Source organism: Mus musculus, chromosome 7 (assembly GCF_000001635.26).
Source record: "Mus musculus strain C57BL/6J chromosome 7, GRCm38.p6 C57BL/6J".
Taxonomy (NCBI): Eukaryota; Metazoa; Chordata; class Mammalia; order Rodentia; family Muridae; genus Mus; species Mus musculus.
In genome coordinates this window covers 131410599-131432555 of record NC_000073.6, presented here as the reverse complement: position 1 = coordinate 131432555, position 21957 = coordinate 131410599, and the positions used below count along the sequence as shown (strand labels likewise).

General features: G+C 42.5%; 1 protein-coding gene across 2 annotated transcripts in view; it reads right to left on the bottom strand.

Annotated features, from left to right (window-relative positions):
* Positions 1 to 21955, bottom strand: part of Acadsb (acyl-Coenzyme A dehydrogenase, short/branched chain) — a 35611-nt gene extending 13656 nt beyond the window's left edge. Inside the window, exons 1-6 of one of the 2 annotated variants that reach the window (XR_003946541.1) lie at positions 21769 to 21950; positions 7925 to 8084; positions 6681 to 6781; positions 3921 to 4127; positions 2439 to 2609; positions 494 to 619 (exon numbers count right to left, since the gene is read on the bottom strand). Coding sequence is in view for 1 of the 2 variants with exons in the window: in NM_025826.4 (NP_080102.1) it covers positions 494 to 619; positions 2439 to 2609; positions 3921 to 4127; positions 6681 to 6781; positions 7925 to 8084; positions 21769 to 21810 (807 nt within the window). In the remaining variant the exon portion in view is untranslated. Of the gene's footprint in view, positions 1 to 493; positions 620 to 2438; positions 2610 to 3920; positions 4128 to 6680; positions 6782 to 7924; positions 8085 to 21768 lie in introns of both variants that reach the window. The other variant, NM_025826.4, reaches the window with a different exon arrangement.
* Positions 21956 to 21957: the final 2 nt, after the last annotated feature.

Here is a 21957-nt window from a genome sequence, read left to right as displayed (position 1 = left end):
CCACAAAAATCCAGGAGCAGTGGAACATGTGTGCCCCAGTCAGGCTCCAGCATCCTGAGGAAGATCCTGTTTTGTGGAGTGTAGCCTGGGGTTGCTTTCCACTCTTACTGAGCAACATCTCCATCTTGTGGCCGTTGGTGTACCAACCTCAGAATTCCTTCTCCCAGCAGTTAGGTTCACAAGTGCCAAGCTTTTAAGTATAAATGTTTCAGAGTATATAAGTTGTAAATAATGAAAATAATAATAATTAAAGTTAATTTCTGGCATTTTCTCTCTAGGTCAGAGGTTGGACAGGAAAGTTTTCCATAGGAAATAACTGAGAAAAGGGCCTCAAGTCTTGGTCAGTGCTTAACTGCTGACCAGCTCCACCAAGAACTCTTCCGTGCACACTTACCCCATTTGCTGTTTGGGGCCATTCTCTCATATATTTCCTATGGTTCTACGTAAGGCTGATTTCTCATTAATCTTCTACAGAATAGTCTAGAATACCTACCTTAACATTTTCAAATGTTAACTGACAGGTGGATGAAGCTCTGATGCCCATTTTATTTTCTCGTTTCCCTATCTGGAAACCTTCTGTATCTCGGTCTACTAAGAAGCAGGTGATGCCTCTGTAGCCCTAAAAAAAAAAAAAAAAAGTAAAATATGATTATCACTTAGGCTTTAAAAATCCCTGTTTATAAAGAGTTCGAAGTAAGAAAGTTAAGGGGTTACAGAGGCGGCTCAGCAGAGGACTTGCTGCTCTTCCAGAGGACCAGAGCTTGGTTCTCAGCACCTCCATTGTGGCTCACAACTGTCTGTAACTCTAGTTTCATGGGATTTAGCTCCCTCTTCTGGCTTCCATGAGCATCAGCCATGCATGTGGTTCACAAACATACATGCGGATAAACTACTCACATAACATAAAAATAAAAAGCATAAAGAGTGAAAAGAAAGTAACAAGGCTGGTGAGATGCCTCAGCTGGTAAAGTGCCACTGTGCAAACTTGAGGACACCTGTTGATCCTAGGTACCTGCCTGAAGAGCTGAGCACAGTGGCATGCCCTTGTGATACCTGTGCCAGGGAGGAAAAGACAGATGAGTCCTTGGGGCTTGCTGCCCAGGCAGGCAAACACAGTCAGGTAAACGTTATCATTGAGGCCCAGGCCCCAGTGAGGAACCTTGCCTCAAAAAGAGCTGGGGGCTTGAGAAAGGAATCCATAGTTAAGAGCACATACTGCTCTTGCAGAAGATTCTCCACATCATTGCGAGTGGCTCACAGTCACCCGTAAGTCCAGCTACAGCAGACCTGCCATCTTCTTCTGGCCTCCATGGGCACCTTGAACCCAGTGGACATACCCTTACACAGACAAACACATATACACATTTAATTTAAAAAGACAATCTATGGGCTGGTGAGATGGCTCAGTGGGTAAGAGCACCCGACTGCTCTTCTGAAGGTCCGGAGTTCAAATCCCAGCAACCACATGGTGGCTCACAACCATCTGTAACAAGATCTGACGTCCTTTTCTGGAGTGTCTGAAGACAGCTACAGTGTACTTACATATAATAAATAAATAAATCTCTCTTAAAAAAAAAAGACAATCTATAAAACGAAAGTGGCCATTTCCTGAGAAGCAGTGCCTGAGGTTGACTTCTGGTTTCCTCACAGATGCATCCATATCTATACAAACACACATGTGTGCACACATGTACAAAAAGAAAAGAAAAAGAAAGGAAAGCTAAAACAGACAATAAACACCAAGGGACTCTGAATTGCAACATGTGCATTACAGAGCCAGAATAATTGGGGAACATTAGTTACTAAACAAGAACCTTATGCCAGGCACGGTGGTGCACCTCAGCGCTTGGGAAGCTGAGGCAGGAGGATATCAGTGAGTCTGAGGCCAGCCTGCTCTACAAAGAGTTCTAGGGCAGCCAGCGCCGCCTAGAGAGGGATCTTACTACCTCCTGTACTTTTCCACGCCCCACAGTGAGTGTTGGAATTATTTTTATTAAGTACGTGATCATGAGACCCCCCCATGCTTTAAATTCAATATTCAGAAAACAAAATAAAACATACTTACTATTTTGCTGTATGATTTTCTTCCATCTAAATAAAATACTCTTAAATCCTTTTCAATATTCTTAAAAGCAATGTACTTTACAAGTACTTAAATCCTTCATTATTATACAGAAAAATTAAAGTTCTACCCAATTAAAGCTTAGGGAACTAGGAAAAAAGTAATAAATGGTCCTCTGTGTAGTAAATAACTATGCCAACAAGTTACTTTAGATGAATGAGTAAAAAAATATATATATATATATCATTCAACTCTCATAGAATGAGGAGCTTAAAAAACAAACCCTAGGAAGGAAATGAAAGAAGAAAAAGAAAAAGAAAGAAAAGGTGGGAGGAGGGAAGGAGGGAGGGAGGGAGGAGGTTCTCTTTATACTCACAGAGCTGGGGTCCACATTGGCGAAGACCAGGAAGAGCTCTGCATGCTCGGCATGGCTGATCCACATCTTCGACCCATTGAGGACGTAGTAATTTCCACTTTTATCAGCTCTTGTTTTCATAGCGAAAGAGTCGCTACCGGCTCCAGCTTCAGAGAGGCAAAAGCTCCCTAACTATAGATGTGAGAGAAAAACTGCTGTATTTATCCTTTATATTAACAAGTCATAGGCATTGTGGGTTGTTGGTTTTTTTTTTTTTTTCTTTTCTTCATGACAGGTTTCTCTGTGTAGAGCTGGCTGCCCTAGAAACTCACTCTATAGATCAGGCTGGCCTTGAACTCAGAATTCCGCTTGCCTCTGCCCCCCAAGTGCTGGAATTAAAGGTGTATGCAGCCACTGCCCAGCTTTAAAAAATGGACATATGTAAGTTAAATCTTTAGTTATACAAAAAAAAATCTATATTTGGGCTAGGCATGGTGGCGTATGCCTTTAATCCCAGCACTCAGGAAGCAATGGCAGGCTTCCTGTGCTCTGTGAGTTCGAGGCCAGCCTGGTCTACATAATGAGTTCAGACCAGCCTAGGGTATGTACCGAGATCCTGCATTTTTAAAAAGTTTATATTGAACATAATAGAATTGTGATTATTATTTTCTCAGAAGCACCCTTAGTGTTTATTTAAGATAAAATGCAGATTTAGGAACTCATGCTTACTGTGTAGCATTTCCTTGTCTACCTTCATTAAGACTTCCCATAGTACAGTTAGAGCCTGCAGCCATCTCAGAACTCAAGTAAAAAAATGCAGGAAGCTTGTTGTAAGCTTCAAGCCAGAAAAACAACCAACCAACCCCACAAGCTGAGATGTAATTAATTATAGCAGAAAGTGATTTCAACAAAGGTACTGGAAAATGAATTGTGATAAAAGTACTGTTGTTTCGCCGGGCTGTGGTGGTACACACCTTTAATCCCAGCACCTGGGAGGCAGAGGCAGACAGATCTCTGTGAGTTCAAGACCAGCCTGGTCTACAAAGTGAATTCCTGGACAGCCAGAAACCCTGTCTCAAAACAAACAAGCAAACAAACAAGACAACAACAAAACAAAAAATGCTGTTTTTTTGTTTGTTTGTTTGTTTGTTTGTAGCCAGGGTCTCACTATATATCCCAGGCTGTCCTGGAAGTTGCTATGTAGCCTAGTCTGGTCTCAAACGAGCAGTTTTCCTGCCTCAGCCTCTGACCACTAGAATTATAAGTATGTCTGCCATGCCTGGCTAAAAATAATTGTCTGATGATTATTTCCTAAGTTTCCACATGACAAATGAGAAGTAGAGTGTGCTTTTCTGGTAGCAGTAATTTATTGAGCATTGCTTGGTTGATGGATGGTGTTGCATTGTGGTCTCGGATAATTAAAGTCAGTATCGCAGTTACTGTTCTCCCGAAAACACCGGAACCTTAGACCCAATCCATTTTCAACAACTCATTTCAACTTACTTTTTCTGTAACCAGCTTTGGCAAATAGGTGGCCTTCTGTTCTTCTGAAGCGTGTTTTCTAAACAGGTTGTTAATTATTGTGTTCTGGATGTCACACAGGAGAGCCACCGAAGCATCCACCTTAGCTAGTTCCTCTATCACTAGGACAGAGCAGAAAAAGGAAGCTTCTGTCCCTCCATATTGTGCTTCAACTTCAATGCCCATCAGCTAAAGCAAAGACAGATGAGGAAAGATGAGGCAGGTGCGGAAAGCTATTCATACCGGGAGACTGTAAATTGTTAAACTGTAAACACATGTATGACCTGGGGCCCCTTATGCTAGGCAAGCACCTTACCACCACCCAAGCTATGGCCATAGCCTACCATATATGCATTCTGAATTTTAAATTTTTATTTATATTTTAATTTGATATAGCTATTTTGCTGTAAATAATAGTCTATAAAAATTTTAGGTTTTTTTGGTTGCTTGTTTGCTTTTCCTCTTTTTTTTTTCTTGAGAAGGATAAATTTATGTTAGAGGTTTTATTCCACTTTGGGTCTTGGATAACAATGAAAGATGCAAATGCCTTGAAGCATAAATGAACGGAATAAAAAACCTAAGTATGCACTGATAACCTTCCTTATGAAGAAAGTACGAGCTGTTTTGGTATTTCCATACTGGCCCCTCTATACTGATTTGATGTAATAAGTGAATGCATGAATGTAACCAGCTCCCAGTGAACATGTCTGCAGCTTGTAGTTGTTGGCACAGAGTCTTCCAAGCAGGTCTTTTAATGGAACCTTCTCAGCAGGGATAATGACTGCACAAGCATCTATCTGGGGCCACTTTAGAAAGTCCAAGACGGTTAGCAGACAACACCTGGTAAGTGACACACCCAACAAGTCACAGTTGCTGACACACAACACTAAATGTTGGCCGTTTGATTTCAATGTCTAAGTCTGGAACATGAAATGTCCTTAGTACTGCTCTGTGTTTAACTGTCCTTGATTTAGGAAAGGCACATGACGTATACCAGTGGTGCAAGAGCCATGTCTGGTAGCAGGAAGGGTGAAGTGTCCTTTTTCTCTAGGCTCTCCTAGAACAGCAGTGCTGAGTTAGGGCTAGGGCTATTTCAGGGTGAGGATGTAGCCAACAGAAAGGCAGAACCACAAAGGCTGAGAACTGCAATGGAGTGGGAGGGGAAGAGAACTGACAGTGATTTCCGAGTGGGAGCCATTGTTAGCAATACTGCTCCTCGATAAAGGTCACAGTTCTCTTTAATCGGAAATTTGTGGCAGGTGACTAACACAGGGACTGAGGAGTTGGGAGGCAGTTGAGCTACGATAGCAGGAGTAGTTTCAGGAGGTGGATGGTGAGTGTGCATGGCCCTGAATGCAAGCTCTACCCCAGGAGAGCAGTTTTCAAGCCTTTCAAGCCGTGAGGCCATCAAAGTCCCCACAGAAGCATGGCCAGGGATGGGGTCTGTCCATGATGACAGCAGAACTGGGCTGGGAGAAGAACCATCGGGTCTTTGTCTAACACACCAGGTGTCTGTGCGGCCCCATATGTCTCTACAGGGGATTCCATTTCCTAAGTATTTCACTGATGACAAAAAATTAGAAAAACCATCAAAAGCTGGTCACATTGAAACCAGAAGAAAGGAAATTATATGGCATGGTGCCAAAAGTTATTTTTCAATAAGGTGACGGACAAGATTTAAAAAGGTGGTACTGAATACATACTTAGTATTAAAACCAACCAACCAAACAAACAAATAAACAAACAACTCCTTTGAGCCTAAAGACAAGGGAGACACCAGGAATTAGCATGGGGATTTTAAAAGACGTGCTCCTTGGAGTTCCCACACTGGCAATGCCCTACTCATAGCCAGATTAACTCTACTTTAATCTCTTCTACATGTCATACATGGTGACAAGAGCTATGTGACAAAGACTGTGTGAATCACAAAGCTGGAAATCTGCCTAACGTGGAACTCAGATATCAGCTCTTCTTTAAGACTGACACACAAACAAGAATGCACACAGTGTCTCTGGCCTATAGTGTTTGACAGAGCTAGTCAGCTCTTAGTTGAGCTTGCCTGTGTGTGTGCTGTAGGATGGTCAGTCTGTGTGGCCTGTAGTGTTTGACGGAGCTAGTCAGCTCTTAGGTGAGCTTGCCTGTGTGTGTGCTGTAGGATGGTCAGTCTGTGTGGCCTGTAGTGTTTGACGGAGCTAGTCAGCTCTTAGGTGAGCTTCCCTGTGTGTGTGCTGTAGGATGGTCAGTCTGTAGCGCCCAGGCTTCTTCCCACCAGGTGCTAGTGGCCTTCTCCTTCACAACACTGCCAATTTAAAATGTCAATCCAGTTAGAAATCTTTAACTGTATAAAATCAACTAAGACCTTAACAGAGAAGAAACACAGATACTTTGGACTAGGAATGAGGAATTCACTAAGGTTATTATAATCCCTCAATTGAAAAGTTTGCATATATTTTAATATACAAGATGTATTTAAAAGTAGTTGGCCAACACAAAATGGACTCTGCTTTTTGTGTACTTTTTTTTGGTTTGGGTATTTTTGTCTTGTTTATTTTGAATTTTTTTTTCTTTTCTTTTCTTTTTTTTTTGAGAAAGAGAAACAGAGAGACAGAGAAAATGAAATTGGGTGGGTAGAGAGGTGGGAGAAGACAGGAGAGGGGTAGAGGAGGCAAAAGGATATAATAAAATATATTTTATAAGGATTTAAATAACAAAAGCTTGAAAGCAGAATTAAGGAACACGTACCCCTTGCTGGAACAATCCCTGGATCACCGATTTCTCCATTTTTGAGTTCTCATCCATAGAGGAAACCAGAGGAGCAACGTGCTCCTGTGCAAATTTTTTGACTGTGGGAAAAAGAATTGCTGATGAGTTTATGTTTAAATAGATAGAGTGGATATTTTTAAGTTAAGAAAGAAATAGTTCATTAACAGTTTGCTGATAAACATTTTTAATCAATAAAACACACATGACTATATTTAGGTTTTCAAGATACAAATTAAAATTTCCTTCTATAAATACAGAAAGGCCATCCCCTAACCTGCTTTGAAGCAAAAATGTAAAATACGATGGAAGGCATAAAATGAAAAATGAAAGCCTTATTCTCCTATCTTGGATTTAGAGTTCATCTCCCCAAAGGTAACTGATTTTAAACCTATGTGTTCCTTCTGAAAGCTTCTCTCCAAAGTGCATCTCTGCCCACACGCTCTACCTGCCGGCTTTCTTCTAGTACACAAAGCAACCTACGACTCACATTCAACCTCCTCCCCGCTTCCTCCTCCCATCTTATTCTTTTTGCTAGTTTTTGAGACAGGATTTCACTGTGTAGCCCTTGTTGGCCTGGAACTTCCTGAGATCAGGCTAGCCTTAGCTCACAAAGATCTACTTGCTTCTGGCTTTGCAGTTCTGAGATTAAAGGCATATACCACCATGCCAGATGCCTGCAATCTCCCTGCCTACACCTTATCTTTCTACACCAGCACATCCCATCTAACATGGACCTTTTAACAGCTGCATGACCACACCCAGGAAGGTTTCTCCACCTCGGTCCTAAGAATGCTCTGGGCTGGCAAGCCTTTGTTTCGGAGATGCTTTCCCTGTGCACTGTAGGATGGTTAGTATCATGTCCTGACTCCAGGGCTACAGAAGAGACTGTCAATGAATCAGTTTCTGGGAAGAGAGATGGGCAAACCTTAACCTGTAACCTAACCCTTTATTCTGCTGTTGTTTTTATATTACTTTTTCCAAAATATTATGTGAAAAATCCCATTTATATGACTCTAAATCCTTTGGAGGCTAAGTAAGGTTATTTGAGCCCAGGGGTTAAGGTCATCATGGGCAACACAACAACACCCTGCTTCAAAAATAAACAAATACCCTGAAGCCCCTAAACAGAGCAACCACCGCAGAGATGAGCACATCTCCCGGGCTGATGTGTGCTGTTTCCCACGACCAGAGGGGCAAGAGGGTGAAGTTGAAGGTTTGCTTACCTGTCTGCTTCATCATAATTTCCTCATCAGTAAGTGTCTGCAGAGGTGCAAAGGCTACTGCATTGTTTGTCAGACTGACTAGAGCTTCCGGTTGTGAGGATTTGAGGACACGAGGAGGAATCTTCCAAGGAGACAAGCAGGTTGGGAAGCGTCTTCTCAGCTTTAGGAACAGACCCGATTGCAGAAGACGCATACATAGAGGAAAGCAATTGGGACATTAGTTTCCTTGGGGATAACTCTATCACCCATTCTGATTGATTTATATGTATGTGTGTCTAATCTGTGTGAGTTTATTTATACCACATGCGTGCCAGTGCCAGTGGAAGAGAGATTGTGCCCCTGGAACTGGAAATTTAGATGGTTGTGAGTCATGGTATGGGTGCTGGGAACCAAACCTGGGTCCTCTGCAAGAACAGTCCACATCACTTATTCTTATAGCCTATACCCATATTCTAAAATAAGAGAGGTTAATTTAGTACATTTTAAAATTCACTTTTTTGTTGTTGTTGTTTTTCTGAGACATGGTTTCCTCTGTGTAATAGCTCTGGCTGTCCTGGGCTCACTTTGTAGACCAGGCTAGCCTCAAACTCAGAGAGATCTACTTGCCTCTGCCCCCCAAGCACTGGATTTGAAAGTGTGTGTCACCATGCCCCATTAAAGTCATTGTCTTTTAAACACATTGAAAGGTCATTGACTATTGTATGGGGCTCCTTTATCTAGCAATGAGCTATGTAAATAATCAGACCCTCTAATTAAACATTTATTTTTATTCTTTTTAATTTTGTATATGTATGTTGTGTGTATGTAGGTCTGTGCACATGAGGGCCACACAGGCCAGAGGTGTCAGATCCCCCTGGAGCTGGTGTTATGATGTGAGCCAGCTGATGAGGGTGGTGGCAACTGAATTCAGGTCCTCTGAGATGGAAAGCAGTGTGCTCTCTTCCTCTCCTCTCCTCCTCCCTCCAGGGTCTTTATATAAAGCTCAAGCTGTCCTGGAACTCTAGGCAGATCAGTCTGGCCTCAAAACTCAGAGATGCCCCTATCTCTGCCTCCTGGGATTAGGAATGTGTGTCTCTACACCCATCTTCTAGTGCATGTCCTTAACATTAAGCCATATCTCCAGGACTAGCTACCTTTTAACCCATTAGAAAACAAGTTTTTACACTGAACTCATTCTCTAAATACATTTCTCATTTCATTAACTTCTTGGATGACTCCAGTTGTGACTAACCACGACAAGAAGGGGAGACAATGCAGTATAAGGATTAAGGAGACAAGCTTTGGAGTCTAAAGGAACTAGGCTTAAACCTTAACATTGGATATATAATAGCCATACCATTTTGGCCAGTGATTTCATTGTTTTTTTTGGAGGATGTGGTGGTTTGAATAAGAATGGTTCCCCGTAAGCTCATATATTTGAATGCTTAGTCACCAGACAGTGGAACTTATTGGAAGGATTAGGAGGTGTGGCCTTGTTGGAGTGGGTGTGGTCTTGTGAGAGGAAGTATGGCACTAGGGTATGGACTTTGAGGTTTCAAAAGTCCATGTCAGGTCCAGGCTCTCTCTTTCTGCTTGCAGATCAAAATGTAGCTCTCAGCTGCTTCTCCAACTTCACACCTGCCTGCCTGCCTGCCTGCCTGCCTGCCTGCCTGCTTGCCTGCCTGCCTGCTTGCACACCTGCCTGCTTGCATGCCTGCCTGCTACCATGTTTCCTGCCACGATGACAATGGACTAAGCCTCTGGAACTGTACACTAACTGCCAATTCAATGCTTTCTTTTATAACAGTTGTCTTGGTTATGGTATCTCTTCACAACAACAGAACAGTGATTAAGCCAGAGGGGTACAGGTGATTTTTTAAATCTCTCACAATCTTAGTTTCTATAACTATAAAATGCAGGTAATTTCTTGGAGTCTTGTGAGGATTAATAAAACAATCTATATATAAAAGATTTATCACAGTATGACCATTTATCAGGAGCTTAATAAATATTTGTGACTATTTTTACTTATGACTTTGACAATATTTGTGACTATTTCTACTTATGAATTGTGACAAGAACGCTAGGCTAGGAGGAAGGGTGGGGAAGCACATTATTCCCTCTTGATGAGACAGAGAAAAAGTTTCTTACTTGTCTAAGAAAAAGTAAAGAGAACAGGAAAGGAGAAGTGTAAAGGAACTACAGTCAGGAAGGCATGCTGCTAATAGCTGAAGGGAGGCAAGTGCTAGCAGCTGGTTCAAGGAGTGAAGGAAGGATGGGGAGAAGTGGAAATATGGAAGCAGAAGAGAAATAAATACAAGGGCAATTTTGCTCAGTGCTGGTGATGGAGTCTTGGATTGTGCCCTCAATATATAGTCCAAAGAATGAAAGAATGAGCCAACTACCTCCATAAACTGCCTGTGAAACTTGCCTATCCATTTCAAAGCCTGCAATACACCGGCCTACATTTCTCATTTCTAGGAGAGGTTATTTACTTCACTAAGCTCACTACAGAATTCTTTCTGTCTCTTAGTCAATATATCACCTTAGCACCTACGTTGATCTTTAAAAGAAAGCCCACTGCTGAGAAACTTAAGAAGCCAGTGGGTCTTGCAATAATACCTATTTTTCCTGCTGACACAAGTGTAAGCCCCTTAGTCTCAATATTGCCACTGACAAAGCACATGCCAGTTCAACTCACAACAATTACTGCAGATTCAGAGAGGATAACAGAGGCAAATGAAGTTTTAGAAAGTTCAAAATGGCACACAATCATAGGGTAGGTTACTGAAGATGCTAATCACAAAATCTGAAGACTAAATGCTGTGAGTGGAATCCATTTCTAGCCAAAGCATCATAAGAGATTACTTAAGTCTCTTGGTAGATGATACAAAAGGAAAGAAAATCTTTCCTCCTCTTGCCTTTTACTGCACACCCAGGATTTCACTGTTGATTTTTCTAATGTCCCTATGCTTTGGCACTGACCACAGTCATTGCAGTTTTGGTATCCACTCTATCAAAATGATTTTCTGCAGTTATAACCCATTGTATCACATCATCACAGTTTTTTGTTTTTGTTTTTGTTTGTTTTTTTTTTTTGTACAGAACAGCAATTATTACTTGAATGGGATAATGGTTATTTATGCCTTGCCAAATCCTTTCCTTAGTTTCCATATGATCTGTTTCTACTCAGCTGACCAGAGAGTTCTGATGTACTACGGCTAGAAAGATCAAGTCCATGAACTTGGGGAGGGTTGGGGTATTACATATTTATTTCATTAACCTCTAGCAAAAAAAAATACAGCATTAAAAATTATGAATGTGGGCAACACATTTTGGTAATACGAGCAATAAATATGACTCTGCCAAAAGAAATCATAGCCATTTTCATATCACATTGATTTAGTGCTAGTATCTTGAAATATATTTTTGTTCATCATTATGGCAAAATTACAGTGGCTATTAGAATGACTGCCAAGCTCTATTTAAAAGCACACACTGCTCAATCGCATTAAGACATTTTATAACTGTTTCATTATAATTGATTTCCTTTATAACGCTGTATCTTTTATTTTATGCATTTTAAACATTTGGAGGAAAGGTCTATAAACCTTTACTATACTGCCACATATGCTGCACTCAAAGTGCTGAGAAGTTAAGAATGCTTGACTGTGGAATGTTCTGGCAAAACTATTGCCATTCTTGTTACATTCAGCCAATGTGTTAGAGAGGACCACCTTTCCACCATGCTTTGGCATAGTGCAGTGTTATTTTAAATGCTCCTAGAGCGTTTCCTAACTGCATTCACAGTCCAAGAAAGGCAAAGAACACACTACAGAAGTAGTGCTGACTTGCAAAGACTCAGTCAGACTTGCAAAAGGAGTAATTTCTTTTTTTTTAATAATTTATTTTTTAATTAGGTATTTTCTTCATTTACATTTCCAATGCTATCCCTAAAGTCCCCTATACCCTCCCCCCACCCTGCTCCCCTACCCACCCACTCCCACTTCTTGGCCCTGGTGTTCCCCTGAACTGAAGCTTATAAAGTTTGCAAGACCAACTTTTCTCATAAAATATGGTGTTCGAACATGTCACCAGATATTCAAGCTGATCAACAAATCTATTTTTTCCTCTGGTCTCTCTCCTGAGTTCACAACCCTCCTTAACTAGCCCAGATCCCATTGTTGATCTTTGAAAACATGGATTTTACAATACTGGAAACATTCTTACCAATATCTTCTTCTACTAAGCAAACAGACAAACAACAACAACAACAACAACAACAACAACAACAACAACATTTTATACTTCGAAGAATGTAGCTTTCCTTTTCCTGGATCAAGGGCAACTTTCCTTTCTTCACAAACCTTTGTCTGGAATGCCCTATAGGAGAGTTGTGAAAGCCAGTTTCACTACCTCTCACCCTATTTCCTTAAGTGAAGAATGCATTTTCCAAATGTAAGGTATTAAAACTTAAAAGCTATACAGTGGAATCAAGATGTGGGGTCCCTTAGAGGTGATAAGGCCAAAAGGCTCTCCTCTTGTGAACAGAATTCAATCCATTTACCAGTTTCTTTCCTCATTGTTACCACAGACCTGTCAGGAAGCAACAGAAAGACTTATTGTGTTTGGCTCACTGCTTGAGGATACTTTCCACACCACTGGCAAGGTAACTGAAGACATGCTAGTGGGAGTGGCTTGTGGGTATGGTGACAGAAACACGAGACTGCTTACATTCTGATGGCTTAGGAAGCAAAATATGGGACAGGAAGCAGGCAAGCCTACACACTTCAAGACTACCCCCAAAGACCTATCTTTTCCAATCAGCCTCCAACTCCCAAATGGTCTACAACCTCCCAAAACACATCACCAGGTAGAGCATTCTATATCTAAGCCATTCTACCCTTGCAAAAGAGGCTTTCCCCAGCATTCCACTCATTTCCCTTGAGTCAGCCAGTCAGTCAGTCAGTCAGTCAGTCATATGAGGTTAAAGTGGTCCTCAGCAAGGAAGCCCACACAGGCAATCTAACCTGCTGGTGTTGCTTTTGGACTAACTAGAGGTTTATAAGAGAATAAACATCTAATCTTTAAAAATTGCCCACTCTCTGGCACTCTGTCATAGCATTATAAAACAGACTAAGATACTATAGTCATAGGAAGACACAGCAATTCTACTGCAGTCATAGGCACAAGTACACACAGACAAATGATACACTGAAGCAAAAGTAAGACATTTAAAACCCAATTAAATATTAAGGAAGGAACGGTTAAATTTTTGTGGTATATTGATTCAATACAACTATCTCATGGCCATTAAGGCAATCCAGGTTTAAAAATACTGAGGAAAAATACAATTAGAAAAAAATGTAAGTTCAGCATGGCAGCATTTATGTACACTCATAAATGAATTATTATAATATAAATTAAACAGAGAATTAATCTGGCAGCTGTATTTCCTTACCTTATGCTAGTCCCCCCAAACTACTCGGAGAAACCAAGATTTATTTAAAATTGTACCTCAATAGCTGAGCAATTAAATGATCTATCTTTATCTTCTATGCTTCCCTGGCCACTCCTAACCCCATCCTATGATACTTGCATATTATTATTGATCTGGCTCTGTGGGCTTTAGGTCTGCTTCCATGATCTCTCTTTTGACCCCTTCCTTATGGCTTCCTTGTAGCTGCAAATCCTCCATCCTACCTCGCTGATCAGAGTCTCCCTCTGGTTGGTGGACTTCCCACCCTATTCTGTTCAGCCACTGGGTGATCAGCATTTATTGACAAGGCAGAGAATAAATGGTAAAAACTGTTTACACAAACCTGAGACAAGAGATTCTTGGCATAAACATTACAAAACCATGTCTGGATTGAAACAAGATATGAGGGCAGAGAAATCAACATTTGAATAACACAAGGGTAAACTTTATTATAAAAACATTATGTTATATAAACTTTAAAGCACAGATGTGCTAAATATTTAAAGAAATGAACTGAAGTATATATATATATCAGCTCTGGAGTTACATCTACGAGGACAGGACAGAAGTGTGTGTGTGTGTGTGTGTGTGTGTGTGTGTGTGTGTGTGTAGGTGGCGGGTGATGTTTATTTCTTTGAAAATAAATCTTAGTAAAGGGTTTGTGTCAGTTTCATTACTTTCTGCCATTTTATTGGTGGCACACACCTTTAATCCCAGCACTTGGGAGGCAGAGGCAGGCGGATTTCTGAGTTCAAGGTTAGCCTGGTCTACAAAGTGAGTTTCAGGACAGCCACGGCTATACAGAGAAACCCTGTCTCGAAAACCCAAAAACAAAACAAACAAACAAACAAAACCTTGACAAAAAAATTTAATGTTAAAACTTCTTTCCTAAAATTGTATTTGTTTATATGTGTGTGAGCCTATGCGAATATTTGTACCATGTGCTTATAGGATCCCATGTCAACCAGAAGAGGGAGTAAGATCCTTGAAGTGGCTGGGCCCTAGGAACAGAACTTCGGTCCTCTGCAGTAAGTGCTCTTAACTGCTGGGTCATCTCTCCATCACCTGCTGAAACTTCTTAATGTGATATAAAAGGCTAGAAGAAGGTTTTAGGTAACACATTCAGGATATCATTTAAGGACCATTTCTTAGATTTCTCAAAGCTACAGATAATTAAACTAAATAAACTGGTTTATTCTGGAAACATTTATCAATAACTGACTTCCCTTCCTCTATCTGACTCCTTTCTCCTTAATGTCAGAAAGCAATGTACCAGGAGGATGCCTTATCTGATCTTACTTAAGACATTGCCTACTTGTCCTCAATATTGCCAAGACTGCATTACACAAGGATGATTAACAGCAGGATAAGACTAAAATGACCCAGAGCTTAGCTATATCTCATCCCAGGCCATTGACTGTCCTTGGGACCATTCATCTTTCCTAAGAATCTTTCTCAGTAACCTATCCCTCCCCCTTTATCTGCAGCTTTTTCTTTCCACACTCCTGTGATCTGTGGTCTGAAAATACTAAATGGAAGAGTTGCAGAAATAAACCAAGTACAGTTTTAAATTGCAAAACATACAGAGTACATAAGGAAGTCTCTCATTATATTATTCTGTCCAGCTGGCCCATCGATAACTGTGTGGACAGCCAGGTTATCAAACAGACTGTTAGCAGTATGGCAATTGTTTTGTACAGTTCAGAGAACGATCCACAAATGCTGTACTTCTGGTTTTGAATAAGTGATTTATTAAGTATATAGTGAGCAAAAGGTACCAGAACAAGTAGTGAGTAGCAGATAAAGAGACAGATGGCAAAACATTATCAAACTGGACACTCACAATATCCAGTCAAGACACAGGAGGAGCCCAACTGAGAAAAGCAAACAAAAAGTGATGTCATCAAATCAGGGGGCTGACAACACCCAACAAGCAGCCAAGGAATCCTTTTAAACAGTTAGACAGAATTCCAGATTGAGAGTCTTGGGTGAAGCAGAATATCCTCTGGGTAAGATTTCCAACTAAAAGAACAAAGAGCAAGCAGCAGATAGATAACATCAAATCAAGTGCATCCATCAGAAATCAGGTGGGGAAGGAGGAGCAGTCAGCTGCAGTCCTCCCTGAGGGGCAGGCAGTCAGCTGCAGTCCTCCCTGAGGGGCAGGCAGTCAGCTGCAGTCCTCCCTGAGGGGCAGTCAGTCAGCTGCAGTCCTCCCTGAGGGGCAGTCAGTCAGCTGCAGTCCTCCCTGAGGAGCAGGCAGTCAGCTGCAGTCCTCCCTGAGGGGCAGTCAGTCAGCTGCAGTCCTCCCTGAGGGGCAGTCAGTCAGCTGCAGTCCTCCCTGAGGGGCAGTCAGTCAGCTGCAGTCCTCCCTGAGGGGCAGTCAGTCAGCTGCAGTCCTCCCTGAGGGGGCAGTCAGTCAGCTGCAATCCTCCCTGAGGGGCAGTCAGTCAGCTGCAGTCCTCCCTGAGGAGCAGTCAGCTGCAGTCCTCCCTGAGGGGCAGGCAGTCAGCTGCAGTCCTCCCTGAGGGGCAGGCAGTCAGCTGCAGTCCTCCCTGAGGGGCAGTCAGTCAGCTGCAGTCCTCCCTGAGGGACAGGCAGTCAGCTGCAGTCCTCCCTGAGGGGCAGTCAGTCAGCTGCAGTCCTCCCTGAGGAGCAGTCAGCTGCAGTCCTCCCTGAGGGGCAGTCAGTCAGCTGCAGTCCTCCCTGAGGGGCAGTCAGTCAGCTGCAGTCCTCCCTGAGGGGCAGTCAGTCAGCTGCAGTCCTCCCTGAGGGGCAGTCAGTCAGCTGCAGTCCTCCCTGAGGGGGCAGTCAGTCAGCTGCAATCCTCCCTGAGGGGCAGTCAGTCAGCTGCAGTCCTCCCTGAGGGGCGAGAATCTCCACCTTCTCTCCCTGGCTGAGCTTCTGCACCACTGAACCTCCTCCTAGTCTCACTGTAAGAATTATTATATTATAACATATTCAACAGTAGCCTGGGTTGAAAATGGCTCATCTTCTAGCTGTTCTCACGGGCAGAAATGAGTTTACTTTTGGGCTGTTCTTCCCTCTCCCTGTTAGAGACATTGCGGGAGAAGACAACCTTGCTTCCAGAGCCAGCCTCTCAGTGAGCACAAGGAGCGCATGCCACGTTACCATTAGAATGCGCATCACAACAGTGCTTGTGCTCAAATAACTTACTCCATTTAATAATGTCTCCAAAGTTTGGAAGAAGTCAGTCGGGCTGTTTGGGTGTGCCAGGGAAAGCACGATTGCCTTTAAATGAAAAGTTATTTCTTACCTAAATAAGGAAAGAAAAACAAAACCAAACAGATGTTGAGATTGCTAGGATCTACCATAAAAACAAACGATCCATGAAACTGTGCAAAAGTAAAAAGAACTTCATCCCTGCTTGACTGCAGCACCACCTCAAGCTACAAAAGCTGTGGGCACAGAGTGGCAAGTGTGGCAGGCACTCAGGACACGGGAAGGGCATTAGAGGCTTTGGTCTCACCTACAGTTCAGGTGTCCATTGAGCATTTGGGAAAACACACCTTGCGGACGAGAGAGACTATTGTAGTCTTCTAAAGTTTTAATCATCTCCCAGTTGAGTCTCCCCTGAGAAGAAGGGATAACTGAGGGAAACCCAAATAAGCCCTCTAGCTTCAAATATTTTTAGTTGACTATGAAACCATCAGTCATGTTGGAGGTCCCGACAGCATTGCTACAGATGACACCTCTGACTGAAGCTACTCAATAGCCTGAAAGTGCTTGGGGTTTTTTTTTTTTACTGTTGTTGTTGGTGGTGGTTTTTGTTTTGTTTTGTTTTGTTTTGTTTTTGTAAAAGCTGGTTTTTGTTCTTTGTCATAACAGTAAGGTTAGCTACTCCTGGAAAAAGGAGTTAAAAGGACTTAGTAACTAGCAACTCACTCCTGGTTTATAGAGGGTAGAACATTTGAACTTTCTGGTGCTGTCAATATGTGGATCATCTAACACAAAGCATGTAATTTGCTGCTCTATTTTTTTTTAAACTAAAAGCAGACATATAGAACATATTTGCTTTATTGGGAAACACTGTGTTTATCTAAATAAGGCTATCCAGTTTATGGCCCAAGAGACACATGCAGCCCAAAATGACTCTGAATGCAGCCCAATACCAAGTTACTTTAAACACTATGAGATTATATGTGTGTTTGAGTGTGTGTGTGTGTGTGTGTGTGTGTGTGTGTATTTTAGGTTTATTTTTATTTTTAAGTTATGTGGAATGGGTGTAAGTGTGCCAGTAACTACAGGTGCCCAAAGAAGCAGAAACATTAGCTCCCCTGGGAATAGAAGTATAGGTGGTTGCAGGCCACCAAACATGGTGGCTAGAGATTGAACCCAGGTCCTCAGTAAGAGCAGAGGTACTCTCAACCACTGACATGTCTACAGCACCATTATAAGTGTTTTGTAATACTTTTTTGGAACATCATAGGATAGTTCTTGAACATAAACTTTGCAGATGACAACATCATATTATAATGTCATGCAAAATAAATGTATACTTTTGTAACTGCAGGCTACAGGTTGTGTGGCCTGCACACTCATGAATTTAGTGGATTTAATGTATGGCCCAAGACATTCGTTGTCCAATGTAGCTCAGAGAAGTCACAAATTTGGCTATAGCTGATCTAAAAAACTACAATATTTAGTAAATAAGGGTTTCTTGTTATGTTAATGATGTTCTGCTGTGAAGAAAGGAGGGAAAACCTCCTGAGAGATGGAGATCACTATCAAGCCTGGATACAGCAGAGCAGTCTTTCTGCTCACTTAGGTCTCTGCAGCTCTTTCCCTTTCTAAAAAAAGTCTTTTCACATACCTGGTTCCCTTAAGATGGGCTCTGAGATAACAGTCAGTCTTCTCAGAGCATCAGCCCTTGAAACCTGAGTTACTGGCTTCTCACTTTCCTGACTTCCTCTTGTCAGTAATAAACTTGTACACCTCTTGTGTTGTTAATCTCTTTACTGTCTATTCAGAAGGTTCAATTAGCAAGCATTCAGAGGGTGACGAAGGAAGCTCCTTTTGCCCCACACCACTTGAGCACATCCATATTCTTTTTAATCAAGCAGAATATGTCTCTACCTCTATGCTTTTATTTACATAACTCCTAGTCCTTGCTCTCTACCCTTCTGTTGCTTTACCTAAAGTTAAGCCATCCCTTTGGTTGGTCAGTTCAAGATTCATCTCCCATAACCATGTCTGCTCATACTACTTCTTCAACAGTAGCAATACTCTGTTTTCTAATGTCCAAATGACCTTGTTGTAAACAGTAAGACCTGCCCACATACTTTATATAAAAACACCTTATCCCCTTCCTTTCAGTTTTACAGATAATGAGTTTTGCCTGTATCGATAGCTAGTATTTACCAAGTCTTTACCACATGCAAGAATCTGTTCTAAGTATATAATATCTAATACCTAACTTAAACCATTGTTCTTCCCCTTTGCAGAAAAGAAATGGAGGAGAGTAAGTCATTTTCTAAAGTTATCAGACTTAAGAGGTAATAGAATTCAAACTCAAGTATCGTGAGTCCAGATCTCATAATATGCAAACCAGTTCTACTCCATCAGCAAGAATGTAAAAGACCAAAGGTAGAGGTTGGTAGAGCATTCTTGAATGCTGTGAGAGCTGGAGGCATTGGGTGTTGCTTTTGAATTCTTTATTTGCAACTCAAACCACTTATACTGACTTCAGAGGGTTCATAGAAAGAATAAAAATCACAGATGTAAAGTATTGTCCCAGTCACCATCAGAACCAGCTCCACTGTGTAGCCCAGCCCCGGTGCAAGGCCCCCTTTCTCTCCTGAGTGCTGCAGCTGGTGAGGAGCAGGGCCAGCTCACCAGCTCCCATAACTTCAAGGCCTCAGACTGCCTCAGGTGGTGAGGGGCAAGTGGGTGGAGGGCATCACCCCCTAAGCCCAAACCACTGAAGGGCTGAGGAGTGGTAGGGCCAGCTCTTCTGCACCCCCCTCCACCAGGCACCCTCTTTGTACCTTATGGTAAAACAGGATCTTACCACATAGCCCAGGCTGGCCTAGAACTCTCAACCTTCCTGCTTCTGTCTCTACGGTGTGTGTGTTGGGGGGTGAGAGGGGTGGTGTTACAGGTATTTGTCACTGTCCTGGCTCATGTCTCCACTCTCTTTGTCACTTTTTATCATAGCAATCTATATATTTTCACCATAATTAAGTGCCTCTGAGGTTCTCAGCCTTCAACAGCTCTACACAATCCTAAAGGCTAAACTCTCAAACTCTTTTTAAAATAGTGTCATTCCCTGCTTGTTACAGCGTCCTTCTTTTCCTCCTAGATTCTAAAACCTGTATCCAGTGAGCCTCTTTGTCCTGTAATGATCCCTGCCATTGCTCTCTCCGTTGAGCTCAGGGGTACACTGTGGACCCCTTGAGGTCTTTTTTTTCCTACTGCTAACTAACACGTGGTTAGGTAGAAGCAGGTCTAAATGGTGAGGGTGAACTTCTTTAACACATGTGCTTTAGTCTATACTGTATCTGCTATGGCACACGGTGCCTCGTGAATGGGAGTAAAGACATTTACTGAAAGCTGGCTAACCATTATGCTCGTCTCTGTGCCTTACAAAAACGTTTTCATTCAGCCCTCGCAACAACCCTACAGATAGGTACCGTCCTTCCCGACCCCCACTTTACCCATCAGAAAACAGACTCAAAGAGTTTAAGCAACCGCTTAAGGTTATACCACAGAGCCTGGGCTCTAGATCCAAGCAGTTTGGCACCAGAACTTAATTAATTAACTACCATGCTTCAGGCAAATTTCAGCAAAATATACTATTTTTTATAAAAGAGATCCAAAACCTACGCAAGACAATAAGGCACAAATCTAAACAAAATACTTCCGTGGTATCTCCGACCAAGGAGAAGCAGCAGTAGTTTTTGTCAAAGTCACCTAATCCTTTGTCTGAAATCGCTACATCTCAAGGTTAAATAGCTACTTGTTAAGAGGTTCATGCAAAGTAAGAGAGACTGGAAGCTGGAAGAGCACCAAGGGCTTGTAGGCTAGAAAAACAAAGGGTGGCCAAACTCAACAACCCAGACAAGTCTGCTGGCTACATTATTATTAAGCAACAATTATTAAACAGTATTAAATAATAATCACAAGAACCCATTTCTAATCCTTTGTGACAATACACTAACACAACTTTATTAATTTCCTAAACACCCCAAGCTTGTAAAACAATAAAATAACGTTAATTATCTACAATGTGAGGCAAAGAGGTGCAGACTTGCTTCACCGTTTACAAGCTACTTCCTCTCATCAGTAGCTTGTAAAACCGGGAATAAATACTGCAGGATTTTGATTGCTCGCCAGAATAATGGGTGAGACTTGAGACTTAACATCTGCCCGAGGAAATTTTAAGATTACTATTTAGCTGGAGGGTTTCCAGCTAACTACAACCACAGCAAAGGCACCCAACTGTCCTTTCACTTCAAAGTTAGCTAAATGGGCTCGTCAATCGCCTAAGTAGAGAAACATCCTCCAGGAAAGCTGTCTCTTTCAGGCACCTGAAGAAATAGCACCAAGTCCAGCTAACGTAGGTTTGCTCATGGTTCAACCCATTGCCCCCTCTGACTGGTCAGAGTGTCTTCTGTTATTCTGACAGATGCTGTCATCTGCACTGTACTGTGTGTCCTAATTCCAAGCTCAGGAAATCCGAGAGAGCAAAGGGAGGCCAGAAACATCCTGGTGAGACAAGAGGCTGGCCTCAGACCAAGTTTGAGGAAGAGGACTAGAATGGGCTTTTGGGCTCCTCAGAATCTAAGGGAGCTGGTCAGATCCCCGCAGTGAGATAAAGCCTAAGAAATTCCTTCCCTGAATGGTTAAGACCCAGAAATATGAGAGGTCCCTTCCAGCTGGGCTGCTGAAGGGAAGAGAGTGTCAATAGGCTCGACAAGCAGGCCTAGATTTTAGTCATTAAAAATCATCATTATCGGTTGGGTGATGGTGGCGCACGCCTTTAATCCCAGCACTCGGGAGGCAGAGGCAGGCAGATTTCTGAGTTCGAGGCCAGCCTGCTCTACAGAGTGAGTTCCAGGACACCCAGGGCTATACAGAGAAACCCTGTCTCGAAAAAAAAAAAAAACAAAACAAAAACAAAAACAAAAAAAACCCCAAAAAACAAAACAAAAAAATCATCATCATCATCCGGGGAAATGTGGCATGAGCTGGGACGGATCCTGAAGGAAAACCAGACGGAGGTGAAGGGTCTGTGGAGACCCAGCCCCAGGCTCAGCCCCCTCCACCAGCCTCCCAGACCCCCAGCCCATTAGGAAAAGATGACGTCGCCAGGAATCAGTGTGGCCACAGGCCTCCTGAGACGGTCGCTTCGACCGACCCCACTCACCAGCCCGCCCATACGCCACAGCTGGAGCGCAGAGACCGCCATCCTCGCTTCGGGCAGGGTGGCCCTGTTAAGCTCGCAAGGCTTTCCACGAACCCTTGCGCAAGACTCCCTCGGCCTGGCAAGCTCGGGCCCTGCCCACTCCGAGCATCCGCCCCTCACACACCCCTTTGAGTCCCCGCCCACTGCCGC